The following is a 24,848-nucleotide window of genomic DNA, read 5'->3' as shown; positions in this document are numbered from 1 at the left end:
ACCCCCTTTGCTAGGAAGGCCCTAAATACGATCTGGTGGAACCAGTTACCTTCAGAAGTCACATAAGTAGTTAAATAAAGTCCACCTGTGTGCAATCTAAGTGTCACATGATCTCAGTATATATACACCTGTTCTGAAAGGCCCCAGAGTCTGCAACACCACTAAGCAAGGAGCACCTCCAAGCAAGCGATACCATGAAGACCAAGGAGCGCTCCAAACAGGTCAGGGACAAAGTTGTGGAGAACTACAGATCAGGGTTGGGTTATAAAAAAATATCAGAAACTTTGAACATCCCACGGAGCACCATTAAATCGATTCTTAAAAAATTGAAAGAATATGGCACCACAACAAACCTGCCAAGAGAGGGCCACCCACCAAAACTTATGGACCAGGCAATGAGGGCATTAATCAGAGGCCACAAAGAGACCAAAGATAATCCTGAAGGAGCTGCGAAGTTCCACAGCGGAGATTGGAGTATCTGTCCATAGGACCACTTTAAGCCGTACACTCCACAGAGCTGGGCTTTATGGAAGAGTGGCCAGAAAAAAGCCATTGCTTAAAGAAAAAATAAGCAAACACATTTGGTGTTCGCCAAAATGTGGGAGACTCCCCAAACATATGGAAGAAGGTTCTCTGGTCAGATGAGACTAAAATTGAGCTTTTTGGCCATCAAGGAAAACACTGTCTGGCGCAAACCCAACACCTCATCACCCCGAGAACACCTTCCCCACAGTGAAGCATGGTGGTGACAGCCACCCGGCATAGCTAGAAGAGGACTGGCCACCTCTCATAGCCTGGTTCCTCTCTAGGTTTCTTCCTAGGTTTTGGCCTTTCTAGGGAGTTTTTCCTAGCCACCGTGCTTCTACACCTGCATTGCTTGCTGTTTGGGGTTTTAGGCTGGGTTTCTGTACAGCACTTTGATATATCAGCTGATGTAAAAAGGGCTATATAAATACATTTGATTTGATTTGTGGGGATGTTTTTCGTCGGCAGGGACTGGGAAACCTGTCAGAATTTAAGGAATGATGGATGTCGCTAAATACTGGGAAATTCTGGAGGGAAACCTGTTTCAGACAGGGAAGGAGGTTCGCCTACCAGCAGAACAATGACCCTAAGCATACTGCTAAAGCAACACTCGAGTGGTTTAAGGGGAAACATTTAAATGTCTTTGAATGGCCTAGTCAAAGCCCAGACCTCAATCCAATTGAGAATCTGTGGTATGACTTAAAGATTGCTGTACACCAGCAGGAACCCATCCAACTTGAAGGAGCTGGAGCAGTTTTGCCTTGAGGAAATGGCAAAAATCCCAGTGGCTAGCTGTGCCAAGCTTATAGAGACATACCCCAAGAGACTTGCAGCTGTAATTGATGCAAAAGGTGACTCTACAAAGTATTGACTTTGGGGGGTGAATAGTTATGCATGCTCAAGTTCCATTTTTTTGTCTTATTTCTTGTTTGTTTCACAATAGGAAATATTTTGCATCTTCAAAGTGGTAGGCATGTTGTGTAAATCATATGAAACAACCCCCCCCAAAATCAATTTTAATTCCAGGTTGCAAGCCAACAAAATAGGAAAAATGCCAAGTGGGGTGAATACTTTTGCAAGCCACTATATGACACATACTGTGGTGCTCTATGCCCCTGCTTACAATCCAAATGATACTTGCGTGTCAGGGCAAGGATCTATAGTTTAGATCATGGGGATCGTACAGTGGTTGAATATTATCCCAGCATCTGTACTGTGTCTGTGCGTGCTTGTGTGTTTTAGTAACATTGGTTCTGGAGACCCACAGGGTGTGCAAGCTTTTGTTTTAACACAACATAATTAATCAAATCATCAGTTTGTTTATTGCATCATGTGTGCTATTAAAGCTTGGTGAGAACAAAAGCCTGCACACCATGTCTACCATGTGCCTGGTGTTTACTGTATGTTTGCAGGTAGAACCCCACAACTCTCTTGGTCAAAGTACAACCTTCCTCTCTCTTCAACACCATTACAAAATCACTTACTTAGTCTTCAATACAGTTCCAAACCCTAATAAACACCCACTGGTTCTCTGCTGTCCATTATGGATTTGTGGTGGAAGTAACAGTAGTTCCATAGGTCCACTCACCACAGAGATTTTGACCTGGAACCCCAAGACGTCCCTCCAGGCATAGCAGAGGAGGTGCGGAAGGTAGAGTACGAAGTAGATGAGGCCACCGCACGCCGCCGCCAGGTTGGCCTTTGAGAAGAAGACGCTGATGAAGAAACACTCCATGATGGTGGCCACGCAGAAGACCAGCATGAAAACGAAGATCACAGAGGGGTCGCTGTACTGCAGCACCTTCCCATACTGCACCGGGAAAGGGACGGGATGAAAGTGATAATAAAAGGGGAAAGGAGGGGGAAGATACAACACTGTGACCTTGTTCGAAATGCATCTTCCTTCCTCGTTTTCATGAGTTAATCACAGATCTGTAAGTGATGAGTGATAGATGAAAGCAAGGCTATTGTAGTTTGAGGGTTCTTTACATAGTGGATGGATAACTACAGACAAACACTGGATATATACAGATTACTATTTTGCAGGTTTAATGACAAACTTACCATAGTTACAGCCATGTGTAAACTAAACTAACTAAACTACCTGTTCCAACAATTAACAAACATCTGACCCAATCAGCATAAAGCAAAGTAGTTGTTAGGTAGATAATCAATTACCATTACAATTCCAAACAACTGATTCACCATATTTTACAACTACACAACCATGATTTAGAAAACAATAATATATCCTATAAAATAATCCTACATTATCATGGTTTTACTTTCACTAATACAAACATTTTACATATTTGATTACTTCAGGGAAGGAAGGAAGAAAGGAAGGATGTATTTCTTTAAGTATTCCAGTGGTAGCCGCTAAACTACCCGAGTTATCACTTTGGGAGTATTGATTGCCGATGGATGTTCGAGGCATAACCATTTCTTGTGTCTAGCAGCTCAGGCAAGAGAAGGCTATCTTGCAATGAACAAGCTTCACAGACAAAAGCAGATTGATTGCGACTGATTGTGGTGATTAACTTATTATTTGTGAAGACAGCACAAAGCGGCACAGAAATAAAGCTTTTGATTAAAATGACTCATTGTTAATGATTTGACAAGCTGTAGGAAGAGTTACTCACCAGGTGTTGATAGCGTCTTGTCAAGACTACTCCTAAAAATGTATCACTTATTGTACTTCTAACACAGTTTCAAAATATGATTTACCATCATGTTGACGTAGAGGACGGTCAGTCCTTGCATCCATAGATCTGTCTATGGATTTGCAAGTGCTTACACCCCTGCCCCATCTCAACAGCAATCCAATTGGTGGAGCTGCCATTTTGTTGTTTTTCTGTAGGAGTGAGCCTTTATTTGTTAGTCTATGGTTAGTTGTAATATAACCCCTATAGTGGCGTAACTCTGCTTATCAGCATTACAAGGAAATCCTTTCCCAGTCTTGGAGGTTTGTGCTCCAGGGCAACTCAAGTCTTTGATTAAACTCTCCTCCTCGCTACCATTTTGATTGAACAAACCCAAACCCACTGAATACTGTCATTAGGAGTAATACTACACCACTTTTTTGTTACAAGCAGTGGTATGCAAGCTAACAGCCTCATCCAAATGTATCTAAAATGTTACAAGACTAGGCCCAGGTCTGCTGTTTGGTATTACTTATAATTATAGTTTATTACAGGCTTATTACATGCTTATTACAATACAAGTATCACTTTCCTCTTGTCCAGTCATTGACAGCCTAAGCCCACAGTTGATGCCCACAGCCCTCCAAGAACTGGTGAAAGGTCTAGAATTAGTGGTGAATCACCTTGAGGATGAGGGTGAGGAGGAGCGCACTGACAGCCAGCGGCAGCATGCTGGACACGGCCCAGCTCAGCCAGTAGGTTGAGCTCCTCAGCCCCATCATCCTCACTGTCTCTTTCAGACGCGCCTCCTTCTCCATAACGATGCCCTTCACGATCATTGCCACCGAGTAGATCCAGGCCAGGGTCATGTATAGGGGCAGAGAGCGTGCCAGCGAGCGGAGGAACCTAATAGGGGGAGGGGTCAGATGGGAGAGGAAGAAGGAGGGGGCAGAGGGTATACGGCCCAGTCACATCCGGATGCCGATTGACATTTTCTACTGAGCTATGGTTGTGGCAAAATCCCAATGAGTGTATGATGTACGCAAGCGTCCCACCCATGGTGCACTCCATCAACAGCAGGTGCATTTCAAGAGCGGCAAATTTGAATCCAAATAAATGTCAAAATTCAAATTTTTCAAACATACAACTATTTTACACCCTTTGAAAGATAAACATCTCCTTAATCTAACCACGTTTTACGATTTCAAAAAGGTTTTACGGCGAAAGCATGAATTTAGAGTATGTTAGGACAGTACATTTACAAGAGTTGTGTGTAATGTTTTGTCAATTCAAAGACAGGGTCACCAAAACCATAAAACCAGCTAAAATGATGCACTAACCTTTTACAATCTCCATCAGATGACACTCCTAGGACATTATGTTAGACAATGCATGCATTTTTAGTTCTATCAAGTTCATATTTATATCCAAAAACAGCGTTTTACTATGGCATTGATGTTGAGGAAATCGTTTCCCTCCAATAACCGGCAGTCAAGTCAGCACCACAAATTAAATAATTAAAATTAGAAAACATTGGTAAAATATTATATTGTCATTTAAAGAATTATAGATTTACATCTCTTGAACGCAATCAACTTGCCAGATTTAAAAATAACCTTACTGGGAAATCACACTTTGCAATAATCTGAGCACTGCGCCCAGAAAAATATGCTTTGCTATACAGACAAACGGCCATGTTGGAGAGATCTAAAATCGAAAATACTATGTAAATAATCCATTACCTTTGATTCTCTTCATCAGATGTCACTTCCAGGAATCCCAGGTCCATAACGAATGTAGTTTTGTTCAAAAAAGCTCATCATTTATATCCAAAAAGCTCTGTGTTGTTAGCACATGATCTAAGCCAGCCGGACTTCTCGTCATGAACGAGGGGAAAAAATATATTTACGTTCGTTCAAACATGTCAAACGTTGTATAGCATAAATCATTAGGGCCTTTTTTAACCAGAACATGAATAATATTCAAGGTGGACGAATGCATTCTCTTTTATAACGTATTGGAACGAGGGTACCCAACATGAACTCGCGCGCCAGGTGTCTAATGGGCCATCATCGTTCCATGGCTGTTGTTCGGTCAGATCTCCCTCCAGAAGACTCAAAACACTTTGTAAAGGCTGGTGACATCTAGTGGAAGCAATAGGAAGTGCCAAAATATTCCTCAGCCCCTGTGTTTTTCAATGGCATAGGTTTAAAGGTAATACAACACATCAGGTATCCACTTCCTGTCAGAAAATGTCTCAGGGTTTTGCCTGCCAAATGAGTTCTGTTATACTCACAGACACCATTCAAACAGTTTTAGAAACTTTAGAGTGTTTTCTATCCATATATAATAAGTATATGCATATTCTAGTTACTGGGTAGGATTAGTAACCAGATTAAATCGGGTAAAAAAAATTATCCAGCCGTGCAAATACTGCCCCCTAGCCCTAACAGGTTAACCTCTCTAGGCTAGGCGGGACGAATTCGTCCCACCTACGTAACAGCCACTGCTATCCTGTGGCGCGATTTTCAAAACCTTAAAAATCCTATTACTTCAATTTCTCAAACATATGACTATTTTACAGCCATTTAAAGATAAGACTCTCGTTAATCTAACCACACTGTCCGATTTCAAAAAGGCTTTACAACGAAAGCAAAACATTAGATTATGTCAGCAGAGTACCAAGCCAGAAATAATCAGACACCCATTTTTCAAGCCAGCATATAATGTCACCAAAACCCAGAAGACAGCTAAATGCAGCACTCACCTTTGATGATCTTCATCAGATGACAACCCTAGGACATTATGTTATACAATACATGCATGTTTTGTTCAATCAAGTTCATATTTATATCAAAAACCAGCTTTTTACATTAGCATGTGACGTTCAGAACTAGCATACCCCCGCAAACTTCCGGGGAATTCGCTAACATTTTACTAAATTACTCACGATAAACGTTCACAAAAAGCATAACAATTATTTTAAGAATTATAGATACAGACCTCCTCTATGCACTCGATATGTCCGATTTTAAAATAGCTTTTTGGTGAAAGCACATTTTGCAATATTCTAAGTACATAGCCCAGGCATCACGGGCTCGCTTATTTAGACACCCGGCAAGTTTAGCACTCACCATAATCATATTTACTATTATAAAAATGTCATTACCTTTTGTTGTCTTCGTCAGAATACACACCCAGGACAGCTACTTCAATAACAAATGTTGGTTTGGTCCAAAATAATCCATCGTTATATCCGAATAGCGGCGTTTTGTTCGTATGCGTTCCAGACACTATCCGAAATAGTAAAGAAGTGTCACGCGCTTGGCGCAATTCGTGACAATAAAATTCTAAGTATTCCATTACCGTACTTCGAAGCATGTCAACCGCTGTTTAAAATCAATTTTTACGACATTTTTCTTGTAGAAAAGCGATAATATTCCGACAGGGAATCTCCTTTTCGGCAAACAGAGGAAAAAATCCCAAAGGCGGGGGCGGTCGGGGTCACGCGCATAAGCTAGTGTCTCTTGATCGGCCACTTGAGAAAGGCGATAATGTGTTTCAGCCTGGGGCTGGAATGACGACATTCTGTTTTTTCCCGGGCTCTGAGCGCCTATGGACGACGTGGGAAGTGTCACGTTAGAGCAGAGATCCTTAGTAAATGATAGAGATGGAAAAGAAGTTCAACAAATGGTCAGACAGGCCACTTCCTGTAAAGGAATCTCTCAGGTTTTGACCTGCCATTTGAGTTCTGTTATACTCACAGACACCATTCAAACAGTTTTAGAAAATTTAGGGTGTTTTCTATCCATATGTAATAAGTATATGCATATTCTAGTTACTGAGTAGGAGTGGTAACCAGATTAAATCGGGTATGTTTTTTATCCAGCCGTGTCAATGCTGCCCCCTAGCCCTAACAGGTTAACACTCGGTCGTAAATTAGGCAGGAGGGGATTCTCTTCCCTTTCTCCTCAGTATTGGGAAGTAACTATCCCTTTGTTACGGAAGGTTTTGCTGCCCCAAAACTTCAACATCCATCAATGAACACTGGGACAATATATTTCAACATCCGAATGGGGAAAATATCAAGGATGAAGAGAATATTTTTGTGATGATAGGATTGTGATTTTAGTTATCTAACAAGATCATAGTAGTGATGATACATTGCCTCGTAACTAGCCACGCCCGAGGGAGCTCAGAGAGAGTGTCAGTATGACGGAAATGCTCCTTTTTACCCGATGGTATAAAAGATTGAGTTAACCTGTCTGGGATAGGGGGCAGTATTTTCATGGCCGGATAAAAAAACGTACCCGATTTTTAATCTGGTTACAACTCTTGCCCAGAAACTAGAATATGCATATAATTAGTAGATTTGGATAGAAAACACTCTAAAGTTTCTAAAACTGTTTGAATGGTGTCTGTGAGTATAACAGAACTCATATGGCAGGCAAAAACCTGAGAAGATTCCATGGCGGAAGTGGCCTGTCTGACAATTTATAGTCCTTCTGTTGCATCTCTATCGAAATTACAGCATCTGTGCTGTTCCGTGACACTTTCTAAGGCTTCCATTGGCTCTCTAAAGCCTTCAGAAAGGGGAATGACGCGTCTCCTGTCTCTGGGCAAAGTACAGCAGCAGAGTTTGTAAGTGGTCTGCCTGGGGACAGTGAGACTGGAGATGCGCAATCACGAGACCTCACAATTTTTTCTTTTCCGCTTTGAATGAATACAACGTTGTCCGGTTGGAATATTATCGCTATATTACGAGAAAAATAGCATAAAAATTCATTTTAAACAGCGTTTGACATACTTCTAAGTACGGTAATGGAATATTTTGAATTCTTTTGTCACGAAATGCGCTCGCGCGTTACCCTTCGGATAGTGACCTGAACGCACGAACAAAACTTAGGTATTTGGATATAACTATGGATTATTTGGAACCAAAACAACATTTGTTGTTGAAGTAGAAGTCCTGGGAGTGCATTCTGATGAAGAACAGCAAAGGTAATCCAATTTTTCTAATAGTAATTCTGAGTTTAGGTTGCCCCAAACTTGGTGGGTGTCAAATTAGCTAGCCGTGATGGCTGAGCTATGTACTCAGAATATTGCAAAATGTGCTTTCGCCGAAAAGCTATTTTAAAATCTGACATAGCGTTTGCATAAAGGAGTTCTGTATCTATAATTCTTAAAATAATGTATGTATTTTGTCAACGTTTATCATGAGCAATTTAGTAAATTCACCGGATGTTTTCGGTGGGTATGCTAGTTCTGGACATCACATGCTACTGTAAAAAGCTGTTTTTTGATATAAATATGAACTTGATTGAACAAAACATGCATGTATTGTATAACATAATGTCCTAGGAGTGTCATCTGATGATCATCAAAGGTTAGTGCTGCATTTAGCTGTGGTTTGGGTTTTTGTGACATATATGCTTGCTTTGAAAATGGCTGTGTGATCATTTTTGGCAGGGTACTCTCCTGACATAATCTAATGTTTTGCTTTCGCTGTAAAGCCTTTTTGAAATCGGACAACGTGGTTGGATTAATTAGTCTTATCTTTCAAATGGTGTAAAATAGTCATATGTTTGAGAAATTGAAGTTATAGCATTTGAGGTATTTGTATTTCGCGCCACGCGATTCCAGTGGCAGTTGAATAGAGTGGGACGCTAACGTCCCACCTAGCCCAGAGAGGTTAAGAATTAACATACCAGACTAGAAGGACCACCCGCTGCAGTTAGGTCTAGATTGGTCACGACCCTGAAAATTAACACAAGGATGAAGAAGACAATGGAGCCTCCAACAATCAATGCTATGGTTGAGTAGCTGTTCTAAGTACTGTATCTAAGAAAGTGAATTTAAGTAGGACCATCTGGTTATTCTCTTCAAATCATGGGCACCTACACTGCTCTCATCACCACTCTGGGGATCATTGACACAGCTGATTAGCTGTCCTCAGAAGACCGCTCTTCCAGAACGAGTGAAAGTAAACACAGACAACTAAGAAGAAGGACATTTTGACTTCTTGTGGACAATCAGAGCCTTACACCTGAGAATGAAGGAGAAGGCCCATCCGAAGGAGAAGGCCCAATCGAACCCTTTCATGAAGGCTTAGGTCCAACAGAGATGCACGACGAAGACCTTCAACGCGTAAATAGATGCATTACTTCTTACCCAAAAGGGCGGCAGTTTGGGGCAAGGTATTTGGATTACTGTGAGCGTGGTTCCCTATTGTGTACAAGTGTTGTCTCTCTTTCTCTCTCTCTCTTTAACTCTCCATCTTTTGTAACAAGTGTCATATTGTGTTAGTCCGCTAGGGACCTGTTTTCATCGTATTAAGTTTCTAATCAATAACCTATACCATGTGTGTGTATCCTATGTTATCATTTAGTTTGCTAGTAAATAAATAATAAAATACATTTGTGTAGTACAGAATGATCAGTAAGACTCGGGTTTGTGCAGATTTAAGAAGTCTGCGACGTTCAGAAAGAGACTGATATGAGGTAATGATTAACCTCCCTGGGAAAGGTGGGACGTTTGTGTCCCACCCTAGTCAACAGCCAGTGGAATCGCGTGGCGCGAAATACAAATACCTAAAAAATGCGATAACTTCAATTTCTCAAACATATTACTATTTTACACCATTTTAAAGACAAGACTCTCGTTAATCTAACCACATTGTCCGATTTCAAAAAGGCTTTACAGCGAAAGCAAAACATTAGAATATGTCAGGAGAGTACCCTGCCAAAAATAATCACACAGCCATTTTCAAAGCAAGCATATATGTCACAAAAACCAAAACCACAGCTAAATGCAGCACTAACCTTTGATCTTCATCAGATGACACTCCTAGGACATTATGTTATACAATACATGCATGTTTTGTTCAATCAAGTTCATATTTATATCAAAAACCAGCTTTTTACATTAGCATGTGATGTTCCGAACCAGCATACCCACCGCAAACTTCCGGTGAATTTACTAAATTACTCACGATTAACGTTCACAAAATACATAACAATTATTTTAAGAATTATAGATACAGAACTCCTTTATGCAATCGCGGTGTCAGATTTTAAAATAGCTTTTCGGCGAAAGCACATTTTGCAATATTCTGAGTACATAGCCCGGCCATCACGACTAGCTAATTTGACACCCACCAAGTTTGGCCCTCACCAAACTCAGATTTACTATAAGAAAAATTGGATTACCTTTGCTGTTCTTTGTCAGAATGCACTCCCAGGACTTCTACTTCAACAACAAATGATGTTTTGGTTCCAAATAATCCATAGTTATATTCAAATAGCTCCATTTTGTTTGTGCGTTCTGGTCAGTATCCGAAGGGTGACGCGCGAGCGCATTTCTTGACAGAAAATTTATAAATATTCCATTACCGTACTTCGAAGCATGTCCAACGCTGATTAAAATCTATTTTTATGCGATTTTTCTCGTAAAATAGCGATAATATTCCAACCGGGCGACGTTGTATTCATTCAAAGGCTGAAAGAAAAAAATTGAGAATTCACATGAACGCGCATCTCCAGTGTCACTGTTCTCAGCCTGACCACTCACAAAATCTCCTGCTGTTTTTCGCCCAGAGACAGGAGAGACGTCATTCCACTTTCTGGCGCCTTCTGAGAGCCAATGGAAGCCTTAGAAAATGTCACATTACAGCACAGATGCTGTATTTTCGATAGAGATGCCACAGAAGGAGAACAAATTGTCAGACAGGGCACTTCCTGTATGGAATCTTCTCAGGTTTTGGCCTGCCATATGAGTTCTGTTATACTCACAGACACCATTCAAACAGTTTTAGAAACTTTAGATGGTTTTCTATCCAGATCTACTAATTATATGGATATTCTCATTTCTGGGCAAGAGTAGTAACCAGTTTAAATCGGGTACGTTTTTTATCCGGCCGTGCAAATACTGTCCCCTAGCCCCAACAGGTTAATAAGTGACCGTTATCACTATATATATTCTTGAGTTTAATTCGGGAGATGGTAACTCGTTAAACAACTTTTCCCATGGTTCCCCAAATTCCTAATGAGTTAATTGTTACATTATTAGTTTAATCTAGTAACAATTAAACATAGTAGGTAATTATTCGATAAATAACAGTCATCACATTAATGACAGTCACGACAATATCAACGACCTTGGGAATAGTTACAGGGGAGAGGAGTGGGGGTGAATGAGACAATTGCAATGATTGGGGATAATAAGGTGGCCATGATCGATCAATCAATCAATCAATCAATCAGATTGATTTATAAAGCCCTTCTTACATCAGCTGGTGTCATAAAGTGCTGTACAAAAACCCAGCCTAAAACCCCAAACAGCAAGCAATGCAGGTGTAGAAGCACAGTGGCTAGGAAAACTCCCTAGAAAGGCCGGAACCTTGGAAGAAACCTAGAGGAACCAGGCTATGAGGGGTGGCAAGTCCTCTTCTGGCTGTGCCGGGTGGAGATTATAACAGAACATGGCCAAGATGTTCAAATGATGGTATGAGCCAGATTTGGAATTTTGCCAGGACACCAGGGTTAACACCCCTACTCTTACGATAAGTGCCATGGGATCTTTAGTAACCACAGAGAGGCATACTCAAAGAAAATATGAATTTTGTTCACAGATGCTTAAATGACTCAGTGAAATGGGGAGGGGACATTATGAGGACATATTAAATGTAGAGTATAGGGGGCATGTTGGTCACCACTAAAGTCATACAGTATTTCCATTAGGGATACACCAATCGTGATTTACTGTATGACTTTAGTGGTGATCAACATGCCCCCTATACTCTACTGTTGCCTTGAGTGGGAAGCAGAAAAGGGCCACAGTGTTTTGGCCAACAATATTAATAAACTCCAATTAATCAGTCTAGATAGGACGGACATTAGTGTTTTGACATCCGCCTGGAGTGAAATGGCAAGTGGAAAAGAACAGGGGGACTCAGGTGTGGATGACAAATCTTATGGCAGTCACACCTAATCCAGACACAGCAGTCAAATAATTGCCTTCTAATTCCCTGTTATACTAACGTGCTGCAAATGGCCATGACATTTAGAATAGGGCTCTATGATTTGAATACACATCATGCCCAGTTGTTCCTCCAAGGCACCCAACTAACTCAATTTATTGTTATTAATGTTACAAATTGTTGTTGGCTGGAAAACACATTAGGGTGACGGCAAAATTACATTTTGCCCAGAGCTGTTTTATTTACTATGAGAATTTTCCAATTAAACTGCAAAAAATTGATTAGCTGATCTAAATTAAGAATAATCATTTTCTTTGTCATGTAACCGTGAATATGAATTAGGAGGCTGAAAAGGACACCATACCTTTAAGAGGCAGATAACGATGAAAAAAAAAAATGTGTGGTGATGATGAGCAAACAAAATGCCCGCCTCATTGGGATAAATATTCTACAATTTAGCTTAGACGCACATTAGTCCACAGACAGGGGATCAATTCAACAGTTACGCCGTTAAATTGCACGCAGCAAGTTCAATGACACAGACGAGTGATGTAGAGTACATTTAAGCTACAGAGCAACAACCTAACGCAATGGCAAATCTTAGCCTAAATACAGGTCAGTAGCGCTATAGGTTCAGGGGTGTCAGAAATATTTTTGCTATTTTCACAATCACAATTATCGTCCCACTTGCTGTCGTTAGCACGAAAGCCTAGGTTTTGATGAATGAAAAAGCTGTGGGTGGGTCGAGGCTTGGCCTGTTACTGGCTAATCAGAACATGCTCTGTGGCGAAATATGTGGTTGTGTATTTACCGTATTTTATTTAATTGTTTGGAATCAACTCCAATTCCAATGTTAGTTTGTTAAATGGCTTACAGAAACAAAATAACAAAATGTAGACCTATCTTCGCTAAATACGTTAATTTGAACCCATTTGCAGTCCACATTGCTATAAGTAATTTCATGGTTTCAATAGCATTCACACCGACATAGAGGCTAGGCTTACTGTAAATTGCTGGGCATGGACATGCCAAACATTGTCAATAAGCAATATTAAATTCATTATTGATAAGGCCTAAAAAGAGAACAAATAATTCGAATCAAATTTTAACAAAACAAAAACTTGTTTTAAATACATTTACAAGCACCATAATTTCTCCCCATCGGCACATAATATTAAAACAATGCAGACTATGGAAGGTTTTACACACATCCAAACTTGATTTTAATGGAGGGAAATTACAATTTTAGTGCCATGCTCAATAAATTAGCATGATAGTGGAAATTGAGATAATCGACGTTATGCCTGATTCGATTAGTTATTGGTATTAGTTGTCCCACAATTAACGGAGGAAGAGTTCCAAAGAACAAAACACAACCACTTTACAAATCAAGTATCTTTTAGATCTAGTATAAACAAACTATTGTGCACCTCTTTAAAATAATATTTGTTTTCTCTGTACTTCTCTTTAAACAATATTGCGTTATTATATATTTAAACGGCTATGTTCCTGTAATGTGTACTTCTCCTTAAACAAATGACATTACTATACACTACTGGTCAAAAGAAAACCTACTCATTCAAGGGTTTCTTTATTTTAATTTTTTCTACATTGTAGAATAATAGTGAAGACATCAAAACTATGAAATAACACATATGGAATCATGTAGTAACCCAAAAAGTTTTAAACAAAATATATTTGAGATTTGAGATTTGCTTATTTGAGCTGTTCTTGCTATTATATGGACTTGGTCTTTTACCAAATTGGGCTATCTTCTGTATACCCCCCTACCTTGTCACAACGCAACAGATTGGCTCAAATGCATTTAGAAGGATAGAAATTCCACAAATTAACTTTTAAGAAGGCACACGTGTTAATTGAAATGCATTCCAGGTGACTACCTCATGAAGCTGGTTGAGAGAATGCCAAGAGTGTGCAAAGCTGTCATCAAGGTTAAGGGTGGCTATTTAAAGAAACTCAAATATAAAATATATTTAGATTTGTTTAACACTTTTTTGGTTACTACATGATTCCATGTGTTATTTCATAGTGTTGATGTCTTCACTATTATTCTGCAATGTAGAAAACTGTAAAAATAAAGAAACCCTTGAATGAGTAGGTGTTCTAAAACTTTTCACCGGTAGTGTACATTTCCTGTAATGCGTTTACACCAACACTGATGTGTGTTGCTCAATCTTAGGCAAAGTTTCTCTAATTTGCCAAGTAATTTTCTAGTTTATTACTGTGCACACTAACTATCAGAAAACAATATACTGTATAAAAAGTCAAGGACAATCAATGTTAGCTAACAACTGGTCTCTGTTACCCCACACCAGTTTAGTTTAGTAACCAAGTGATATTGTGCTTTGACATTTGAAACCTTGCTTCTTTGTTGACTACATTTTCAGAACTGACCTTAACCATGACACTTATGATTGCGCATGGGACCAAGAGCAGGACAAAGTTCTTGGTGAACCAGGCAACCCAAAAGGTACCATTCTGAGTTCCTTGAGCCTTCTCCAGGACGAGGCCCTTGATGGTCATGCAGACGATGTACATGAACGGCAGCACTAGGAACATGGGAAGCATGTTTCCAATACTCTGGATGAAGCTGGTGGGTGCAAAGGGAAGGCAAGGGAGGCAATCGAAGAGGTCAGGAAACAGCGAAGCTGGGAATATTGACAAGTCCAGGCTTTGATAAGGGAAGGCAATGCAGCCAGATGGGAACTAATGCATTATTTATTGATAATCTGTTGTATAAGCCCCACTCCTTATGTAAAGACAGAACTCTCACAATCAGGCTTTCAGAGATGGGTTGAACGGGGCATTTTGCACCATTAACAAAAACAAAATCAATCTTCCAGCGCAATCTCGTCCTTTGTCTTCAAATCCATGCGTATCTAGAAATCAGCTTGATTTAATGTTCTAGTATTTCACACGTTGTTTAGCTCATCTTACTTTCATAGCTAAGCATGATAATGTACTGAACAGGGAGCCTTGGCAACCATTATTATATTGTTAAAATGTCCTCTGTAGTCATTTTAATAAATTCAACACAGTTTTGGATAACACTTTGTCTGAACACTCCTCCTTTTTCATCCGTTGAACTGACCTTTGCCCCTTAGAAGAAGGAGAGAGAAAATAAGTTGTGTCTATGCAGTAAATGTCATTGTCCCAATGGATGATCCATTAGGATAGACACACTCTAGGGGTTTTTTAATCAAGGGTCCAACGCGTTTATAGGTCCAGCTATATATTTTACATTGGGCTAACCTTCATAAACCTTGAGCATCAGCTCTATCCAACCAGTTAGAACCGTCCGTCATGCTCAGGATGATGGATCATTTGATGTTACAATACAATAAGATGATATTAAACAAGCTTCATAATGCCACCAAAATGCCATGTCAATATATTGTACGCCACCGATATAATAGTGCTTCTGTTTCTCTATTAGACAGTGAAGAAGATATATCAAATGAACTGAGCATTTGAAAATGTGTAGATTTCACATATCAATAATGCTTACCGACCATAAATACAATCCTTAGAATGCCAATGAAGCAGCAGTTTATCACTGTTAGACAGACAGGACAAAGGGACTATGCCATAATAGGCAAAACGATATCCCACTTTCAAGCCATTGAACATAAATAGTTAATCAAAGTACATTTCCAAGGCATTTACATTGGGCTAATTTCTCGGCAAACTTTTGAGTGAGTGATTTGTTAAATGGATTTTGAAATTTGTTAAAGGCCAATTGAGTTATGGTGTACCATGTCCTCTACCTCCCAATGTAGAGACAGCTGTTGTGCCCAATGGGATGAGAGAAAATGCAGTAATGCAAGTGCTTGAATGGGAGAGCCCGGTCTTTGAGGTCACTGCCTGTTCTCTAGTGGAATATATCACTTTCACAGGAAGCTTAGTAATCCACAAGATGTGACGACGCCAATTTGAACTCAGAATTCAACATGGACGGAGCTTGAAATGTGTGTGGAATTAAAATATTAATGTCAACACTTTCTCAGGTCTGCTTACGAGCTTGAAGTAAGTTTTAAAAACCTAAAAGATTTCCTACAATGTAATCTTGCCTTAGCTAGCAGTTGCATCAGATTGAATAGTAATAATGTTATTACATCGTCCTGATTCTATCGTAACATTTCTTTAATGGGGCAATCTGGAATTGAAACAACACCAAAGCGGTCAAAAATGGATGTACCCATCCCAGATTGCCACTTTAATGACAGCCAGCCTGCGACCATTAACTCCTTGTCGACTCGTCACAGACTAGCCACTCTAGAGTAGATCAGTCATGCATACCACGTTTGACATTGACAACCTTACCACCAGATGCTCCTGAATAATACATTGCTGATCGATTTTTGAGGGTGCTTAAGTAATACAAGTCCTACTAGGTGCATGTTACAGGGCTCGAGTTACATCGCAGCCGTGACCTAATTTAAGGAGAGTCGAGAGACTTGGGGTTTTAGTAAATCAAGTGATATGGGGAGCAGAGAAGCCCCAGAGAATTGAGTAATTATGTTAAATATGTCCTCACCATATTTCTAGCAAATTTACTAGGTTGGTGGTGGTAAAATCTTCCCAAAATTAGTGGGAATGTTTCAGAGAAAATTTAGACTGCCGCTGCAAACATTTATGGTGGTGATTCTCAGACATTTATCCAAAGTATCTTCTATTTAAAACTAAATGTATTTTTATTATTTTGTATGTAGGCACAAAAGGGCAGTATCATTGATGTTGATCTGTCACTTGTATTGCAGATAATACATCCATTTTCATGTTTGCATGGAGTCACAATACTCATTTCCTATGCCTGTTTTGTATACACTAATTTCAAAAGCCTCATGGGAACCTGTCCTGTGCAATACCAACGAATGTACATGTTATTGTAATTAAGTTCTGATACAATACTATCAAGTTGGCATTGTTATACAACTATTGATATGGAACAGGATTGAGTTACAAACTGATTCTCTGATTCGAACTGCCATTTTATAAGTCTTACCTCGCCCCTAAAGACCGAGCAGCACGAGTTCTTATCCTCAGCCTTCATCTCATGGTTGGCGTGTGAATGCGGCAAAAGCATTGAGCTAATACAGTTTGTTTATCTCCAATTCAAAATGTAAAAGAGCCTGCTCTTGTTGAAGGACTAACAGTTCTGTATCAGTTTACCTTGAACTGTAAATAGGTACTGAAGTGGGAGAGAGAGAGACAATGAGGAAGGGGAGAGGGTAAACCTGGAAACATAGTGGTATCCATGGGTCTCACAGGGTCAATAGGTCATTCCCTGTCAGATAATATATTATAGGAACCCGTAAGAGAAAAAGAACTCACTCTGCACAAACTGGTTGAATCAATGCCGTTTCAACATAATTTGTCAACGAAGAGGAATTTATTGTGAAGAGGAATTTACGTTTGAAATACACTGAATTTGCGAAAAAATCTTTTAATGTAGACTGTTGTTTAGAGGGTGAAATTTCAACCACAGGATTAAGTCCTCATGTTGATTCTGCTTTTAGATGGCTGAAGGCATCGTGATAACACACAGGGCATTTAGCTGTCTTTTTGTGGGTGAATATAGGTTGCAATGTTATTGATCAACGTCTCAACCAAATATTACCCAATTGTCCATTGGCGTGGTGTGACCAGTGGGAATGTATTATTTCCTGAATAAGAGTATCCTTGAGAAAGAGTTGCAATGATTGAAGTGCCAAGCTTGATGTTAAAAGGAAAGTGCAAGGCTGGTCTTTTATAATATGGCAAATGGAACAATACATTATAAATCAAAGAAATATTTCAAGTACTGTTCATAAAAGCATTTTTGGGCTGCTATTTGTATCTAAAATATGCAGGTAAAATGAAAGTGTGTTATTATCAATTTAAAGGGTATTACACAAAATACTTTACATAGAGCTATGAGAAACTGTCAGAGGTTACATTGAACTTCAGACATATATAATTTATAACATTAATCCATATATTGTATTTACTTCGCTCTGCCTAGGTGAAGTGCACTCCATTAAAATGTTAATGAGTTGTCTAAAAATTATTTGAGAATTCTCTGCTTTTTAAATTACATTTTAAAGTCAGATTAGGCTTTTTGGTATTTTTCTAAACTAAAAAGTGTTTACAGCAGATTACAAACAGGAACATCTGGATGCACAATGCTGCTCTTCCCACTTTTCCCCATATCCAGATCACAATAATTACCCTGAAAGGTCCTGTCTGTCATGCTTTCCTGCATCTTACCTTTTTCTGCAATTCCTTTCTCAATTATTCATGAATGAAATAACAGTTTTTCAAGGGTTAATAATTTACGGAAATGCCCAAATGGCTAAGCAAGCGAAATAATAAATGGCAGAGGGACCGGGGGGTATTGCAGTGTTTTATGGGCCCCATTCATTTTCAGTGATTATTAGTCCTATGTTTCACGGAGAGGGAACACAGGCATTAGGATATAAGTGCTTTGATTGTCTCATTTGAGCTCGTTTGCAACATTCGCTGGAAAATAATGAACAGGAAATGGATGCTTTTCACTGTGCCGTGAGGGGACCATTCTTAAAAATACAGGCCTACAGCAAAGCACAATGGATACTGTATGTGAGTCGCCTCTCTCCCATAATCATCACAGGATGAAGGAAGCTCCTCTCCTTTTTATAATGTGCACAACAACTGCAAATAACTAATACATGTTATATTTTCTTTGATCTTGTTAGTTATATAATACCTTGTTCATAGTATAGGCTTAGTAGGCTCTATATTTAATTTGTGGAAGATTCAACAGAATGGTATGTGGTTTGTGCTACCTGTCGAGCTATACAATGAAACAAGCTGATTATCGGCTAAGAAAATACATGTTTTTCATGAAGATCCAATTGCTAGTCCAGATGTTGATGCCAAATCAATAAAGACATTACCAACTATGCCAATGTGCAGAAAGACTAGCACTGACGTTGTCTTTATGTTTCCAAGGCAACCGTATGGAGTAACTCACCATAATTAAATAGAACATCACATTTCTAACCAGACCTGGGTTCAAAGAGGATTGGGTATGAATACTTTGAGCTTGAATGAGCCTGCCTGGAGTGCCAGGTGGGAAGGGTTTGGGACTTTTGCGACTAATTCAGGGGTTGCTTTGCATCGGGCAAGGTCAATAAAGCACAAATATACAACTGTACCATACTCATGCTTTCTGTAGCCGATATGAGCAAGACCTTTAAAACAGGTCAACATTCACAAAGCCGCGGGGCCAGACGGATTACCAGGACGTGCACTCAAAGCATGCGCGGACCAACTGGCAAGTGTCTTCACTGACATTTTCAACCTCTCCCTGGCCGAGTCTGTAACACTTACACATTTCAAACAGACCACCATAGTCCCTGTGCCCAAGAAAGCGAAGGTAACCTGCCTAAATGATTACCACCCCGTAGCACTCACGTCGGTAGCCATGAAGTACTTTGAAAGGCTGGTTATGGCTCACATCAACACCATCATGCCAGAAACCCTAGACCCACTCCAATTCACGTACCACCCCAACAGATACACAGATGACGCAATCTCAATCGCACTCTACCCTGCTCTTTCCCACCTGGACAAAAGGAACACCTATGTGAGAATGCTGTTTAATGACTAAAGCTCAGCTTTCAACACCATAGTGCCCACGAAGCTCATCATTAAGCTAAGGATCCTGGGACTAAACACCTCCCTCTACAACTGAATCCTTACCACCTGACGGGCCGCCCCCAGGTGGTATGGATAGCAACAGCACATCTGTAACGCTGATCTTCAACACTGGGGCCCCTCAGGGGTGCGTGCTTAGTCCCTTGCTGTACTCCCTGTTCGCCCACGACTGCGTGGCCAAGCATGACTCCAACACCATCATTACGTTTTCTGACGACAACAGTGGTAGGCCTGATCACCGACAACGATGAGACAGCCTATAGGGAGGAGGTCAGAGACCTGGCAGTGTGGTGCCAGGACAACAACCTCTCTCTCAATGTGAGCAAGACAAAGGAGCTGATCATGGACTATAGGGAGGTGGGAGGAAGAGAGAAAGAGTGAGGGGACTTGTTTACGCTGCTGTGCGTTTTTGTTGCCGATCTTACTTTGATACCTGACGGTTTTTTACTTTTTCATTACCGTATATTTTTACTTTTTCCCTCACTCAACTTTTTTCCTCACTCAACTTTTTTCATTCATCCCCGGAGGTTTTATCTGGACATGGTTCGTCAGGACTTCAAACAGCCGAAGCTAAGTAACATTAACATGATGCCTTCTAATTGCAGTCGTTGTACTTATAATATACAGGAGAACGATCGCCTTACGGCAAGGATAGCTGTGCTGCAAGCCCAGCTTCAGACGCGATCGTTAGGCAAGGGTAATTTCAGTGTAGGAAAGGATGAAACAGCGTCTGTGCCACCAGTAAGTACAGATAGTAACGTTAGTATAAACCCCCTCGCACGGTCCCCGCAGCCGGACATCTTTCTCATGGCTTCTGGAGGGAAACGCTGTAGGAATGCTCAACCGGTGTCGCTTATTCAGCCGACAGAAACTTTCAACCGGTTCTCCCCATTAAGCGAGTCGGGGTCGGAGGCCGAGACTTCTCTGGTCTCTACTCCTCCCGTTGTGGGGTCTGAGACGCCGACGGCTCCCACCATTAGCTCTGACAAATTGAAAACCCTAGTCATTGGCGACTCCATTACCCGCAGTATTAGACTTAAAACTAATCATCCAGCGATCATACACTGTTTACCAGGGGGCAGGGCTACCGACGTTAAGGCTAATCTAAAGACGGTGCTGGCTAAAGCTAAAACTGGCGAGTGTAGAGAGTATAGAGATATTGTTATCCACGTCGGCACCAACGATGTTAGGATGAAACAGTCAGAGGTCACCAAGCGCAACATAGCTTCAGCGTGTAAATCAGCTAGAAAGATGTGTCGGCATCGATTAATTGTCTCTGGCCCCCTCCCAGTTAGGGGGAGTGATGAGCTCTACAGCAGAGTCTCACAACTCAATCGCTGGTTGAAAACTGTTTTCTGCCCCTCCCAAAAGATAGAATTTGTAGATAATTGGCCCTCTTTCTGGGACTCACCCACAAACAGGACCAAGCCTGGCCTGTTGAGGAGTGACGGACTCCATCCTAGCTGGAGGGGTGCTCTCATCTTATCTACGAACATAGACAGGGCTCTAACTCCTCTAGCTCCACAATGAAATAGGGTGCAGGCCAGGCAGCAGGCTGTTAGCCAGCCTGCCAGCTTAGTGGAGTCTGCCACTAGCACAGTCAGTGTAGTCAGCTCAGCTTCCCCCATTGAGACCGTGTCTGTGCCTCGATCTAGGTTGGGCAAAATTAAAAATGGCGGTGTTCGCTTTAGCAATCTCACTAGTATAAAGACCTCCTCCATTCCTGCCATTATTGAAAGAGATTGTGATACCTCACATCTCAAAATTGGGTTACTTAATGTTAGATCCCTCACTTCCAAGGCAGTTATAGTCAATGAACTAATCACTGATAATAATCTTGATGTGATTGGCCTGACTGAAACATGGCTTAAGCCTGATGAATTTACTGTGTTAAATGAGGCCTCACCCCCAGGTTACATTAGTGACCATACCCCCCGTGCATCCGGCAAAGGCGGAGGTGTTGCTAACATTTACGATAGCAAATTTCAATTTACAAAAAAAAAACAACAATGACGTTTTCGTCTTTTGAGCTTCTAGTCATGAAATCTATGCAGCCTACTCACTCACTTTTTATAGCTACTGTTTATAGGCCTCCTGGGCCATATGCAGTGTTCCTCACTGAGTTCCCTGAATTCCTATCGGATCTTGTAGTCATAGCAGATAATATTCTAATTTTTGGTGACTTTAACATTCACATGGAAAAGTCCACAGACCCACTCCAAAAGGCTTTCGGAGCCATCATCGACTCAGTGGGTTTTGTCCAACATGTCTCTGGACCTACTCACTGCCACAGTCATACTCTGGACCTAGTTTTGTCCCATGGAATAAATGTTGTGGATCTAAATGTTTTTCCTCATAATCCTGGACTATCGGACCACCATTTTATTACGTTTGCAATTGCAACAAATAATCTGCTCAGACCCCAACCAAGGAGCATTAAAAGTCGTGCTATAAATTCTCAGACAACCCAAAGATTCCTTGATGCCCTTCCAGACTGCCTCTGCCTACCCAAGGACGTCAGAGGACAAAAATCAGTTAACCACCTAACCGAGGAACTCAATTTAACCTTGCGCAATACCCTAGATGCAGTTGCACCCCTAAAAACTAAAAACATCTGTCATAAGAAACTAGCTCCCTGGTATACAGAAAATACACGAGCTCTGAAGCAAGCTTCCAGAAAATTGGAACGGAAATGGCGCCACACCAAACTGGAAGTCTTCCGACTAGCTTGGAAAGACAGTACCGTGCAGTATCGAAGAGCCCTTACTGCTGCTCGATCATCCTATTTTTCCAACTTAATTGAGGAAAATAAGAACAATCCGAAATTTCTTTTTGATACTGTCGCAAAGCTAACTAAAAAGCAGCCTTCGCAAATGGAGGATGGCTTTCACTTCAGCAGTAATAAATTTATGAACTTCTTTGAGGAAAAGATCATGATCATTAGAAAGCAAATTACAGACTCCTCTTTAAATCTGGGTATTCCTCCAAAGCTCCATTGTCCTGAGTCTGCACAACTCTGCCAGGACCTAGGATCAAGGGAGATACTAAAGTGTTTTAGTACTATATCTCTTGACGCAATGATGAAAATAATCATGGCCTCCAAACCCTCAAGCTGCATACTGGACCCTATTCCAACTAAACTACTGAAAGAGCTGCTTCCTGTGCTTGGCCCTCCTATGTTGAACATAATAAACGGCTCTCTATCCACCGGATGTGTACCAAGCTCACTAAAAGTGGCAGTAATAAAGCCTCTCTTGAAAAAGCCGAATCTTGATCCAGAAATTATAAAAAACTATCGGCCTATATCGAATCTTCCATTCCTCTCCAAAATTTTAGAAAAAGCTGTTGCACAGCAACTGACTGCCTTCCTGAAGACAAACAATGTATACGAAACGCTTCAGTCTGGTTTTAGACCCCATCATAGCACTGAGACTGCACTTGTGAAGGTGGTAAATGACCTTTTAATGACGTCAGACCGAGGCTCTGCATCTGTCCTCGTGCTCCTAGATCTTAGTGCCGCTTTTGATACCATCGATCACCACATTCTTTTGGAGAGATTGGAAACCCAAATTGGTCTACATGGACAAGTTCTGGCCTGGTTTAGATCTTATCTGTCGGAAAGATATCAGTTTGTCTCTGTGAATGGTTTGTCCTCTGACAAATCAATTGTAAATTTCGGTGTTCCTCAAGGTTCCGTTTTAGGACCACTATTGTTTTCACTATATATTTTACCTCTTGGGGATGTCATTCGAAAACATAATGTTAAATTTCACTGCTATGCAGACGACACACAGCTGTACATTTCAATGAAACATGGTGAAGCCCCAAAATTGCCCTCGCTAGAAGCCTGTGTTTCAGACATAAAGAAGTGGATGGCTGCAAACTTTCTACTTTTAAACTCGGACAAAACAGAGATGCTTGTTCTAGGTCCCAAGAAACAAAGAGATCTTCTGTTGAATCTGACAATTAATCTGGATGGTTGTACAGTCGTCTCAAATAAAACTGTGAAGGACCTCGGCGTTACTCTGGACCCTGATCTCTCTTTTGAAGAACATATCAAGACTGTTTCAAGGACAGCTTTTTTCCATCTACGTAACATTGCAAAAATCAGAAATTTTCTGTCCAAAAATGACGCAGAAAAATTAATCCATGCTTTTGTTACTTCTAGGCTGGACTACTGCAATGCTCTACTTTCCGGCTACCCGGATAAAGCACTAAATAAACTTCAGTTAGTGCTAAATACGGCTGCTAGAATCCTGACTAGAACCAAAAAAATTTGATCATATTACTCCAGTGTTAGCCTCCCTACACTGGCTTCCTGTTAAGGCAAGGGCTGATTTCAAGGTTTTACTGCTAACCTACAAAGCATTACATGGGCTTGCTCCTACCTATCTTTCCGATTTGGTCCTGCCGTACATACCTACACGTACGCTACGGTCACAAGACGCAGGCCTCCTAATTGTCCCTAGAATTTCTAAGCAAACGGCTGGAGGTAGGGCTTTCTCCTATAGAGCTCCATTTTTATGGAATGGTCTGCCTACCAATGTGAGAGACGCAGACTCAGTCTCAACCTTTAAGTCTTTACTGAAGACTTATCTCTTCAGTAGGTCCTATGATTAAGTATAGTCTGGCCCAGGAGTGTGAAGGTGAACGGAAAGGCTGGAGCAACGAACCGCCCTTGCTGTCTCTGCCTTGCCGGTTCCCCTCTTTCCACTGGGATTCTCTGCCTCTAACCCTTTTACAGAGGCTGAGTCACTGGCCTACTGGTGTTCTTCCATGCCGTCCATGGGAGGGGTGCGTCACTTGAGTGGGTTGAGTCACTGACGTGGTCTTCCTGTCTGGGTTGGCGCCCCCCCCCCTTGGGTTGTGCCATGGCGGAGATCGTTGTGGGCTATACTCGGCCTTGTCTTAGGACGGTAAGTTGGTGGTTGGAGACATCCCTCTAGTGGTGTGGGGGCTGTGCTTTGGCAAAGTGGGTGGGGTTATATCCTGCCTGTTTGGCC

General features: G+C 40.9%; 1 protein-coding gene across 1 annotated transcript in view; it reads right to left on the bottom strand.

The window, feature by feature from the left end:
- Positions 1–24,848, bottom strand: part of LOC106608787 (phospholipid-transporting ATPase ABCA1) — a 305,836-nt gene that overhangs the window by 191,511 nt on the left and 89,477 nt on the right. The window contains exons 15-16 of the mRNA XM_014206928.2: positions 3,851–4,073; positions 2,114–2,335 (exon numbers count right to left, since the gene is read on the bottom strand). Coding sequence (XP_014062403.2) covers positions 2,114–2,335; positions 3,851–4,073 — 445 coding nt within the window. The remainder of the gene's footprint in view (positions 1–2,113; positions 2,336–3,850; positions 4,074–24,848) is intronic.

The sequence above is a fragment of the Salmo salar genome, chromosome ssa07 (assembly GCF_905237065.1).
Source record: "Salmo salar chromosome ssa07, Ssal_v3.1, whole genome shotgun sequence".
Taxonomy (NCBI): domain Eukaryota; kingdom Metazoa; phylum Chordata; class Actinopteri; order Salmoniformes; family Salmonidae; genus Salmo; species Salmo salar.
Note: the sequence above shows the minus strand (reverse complement) of the source record. Positions and strands in the feature narration are given on the sequence as shown.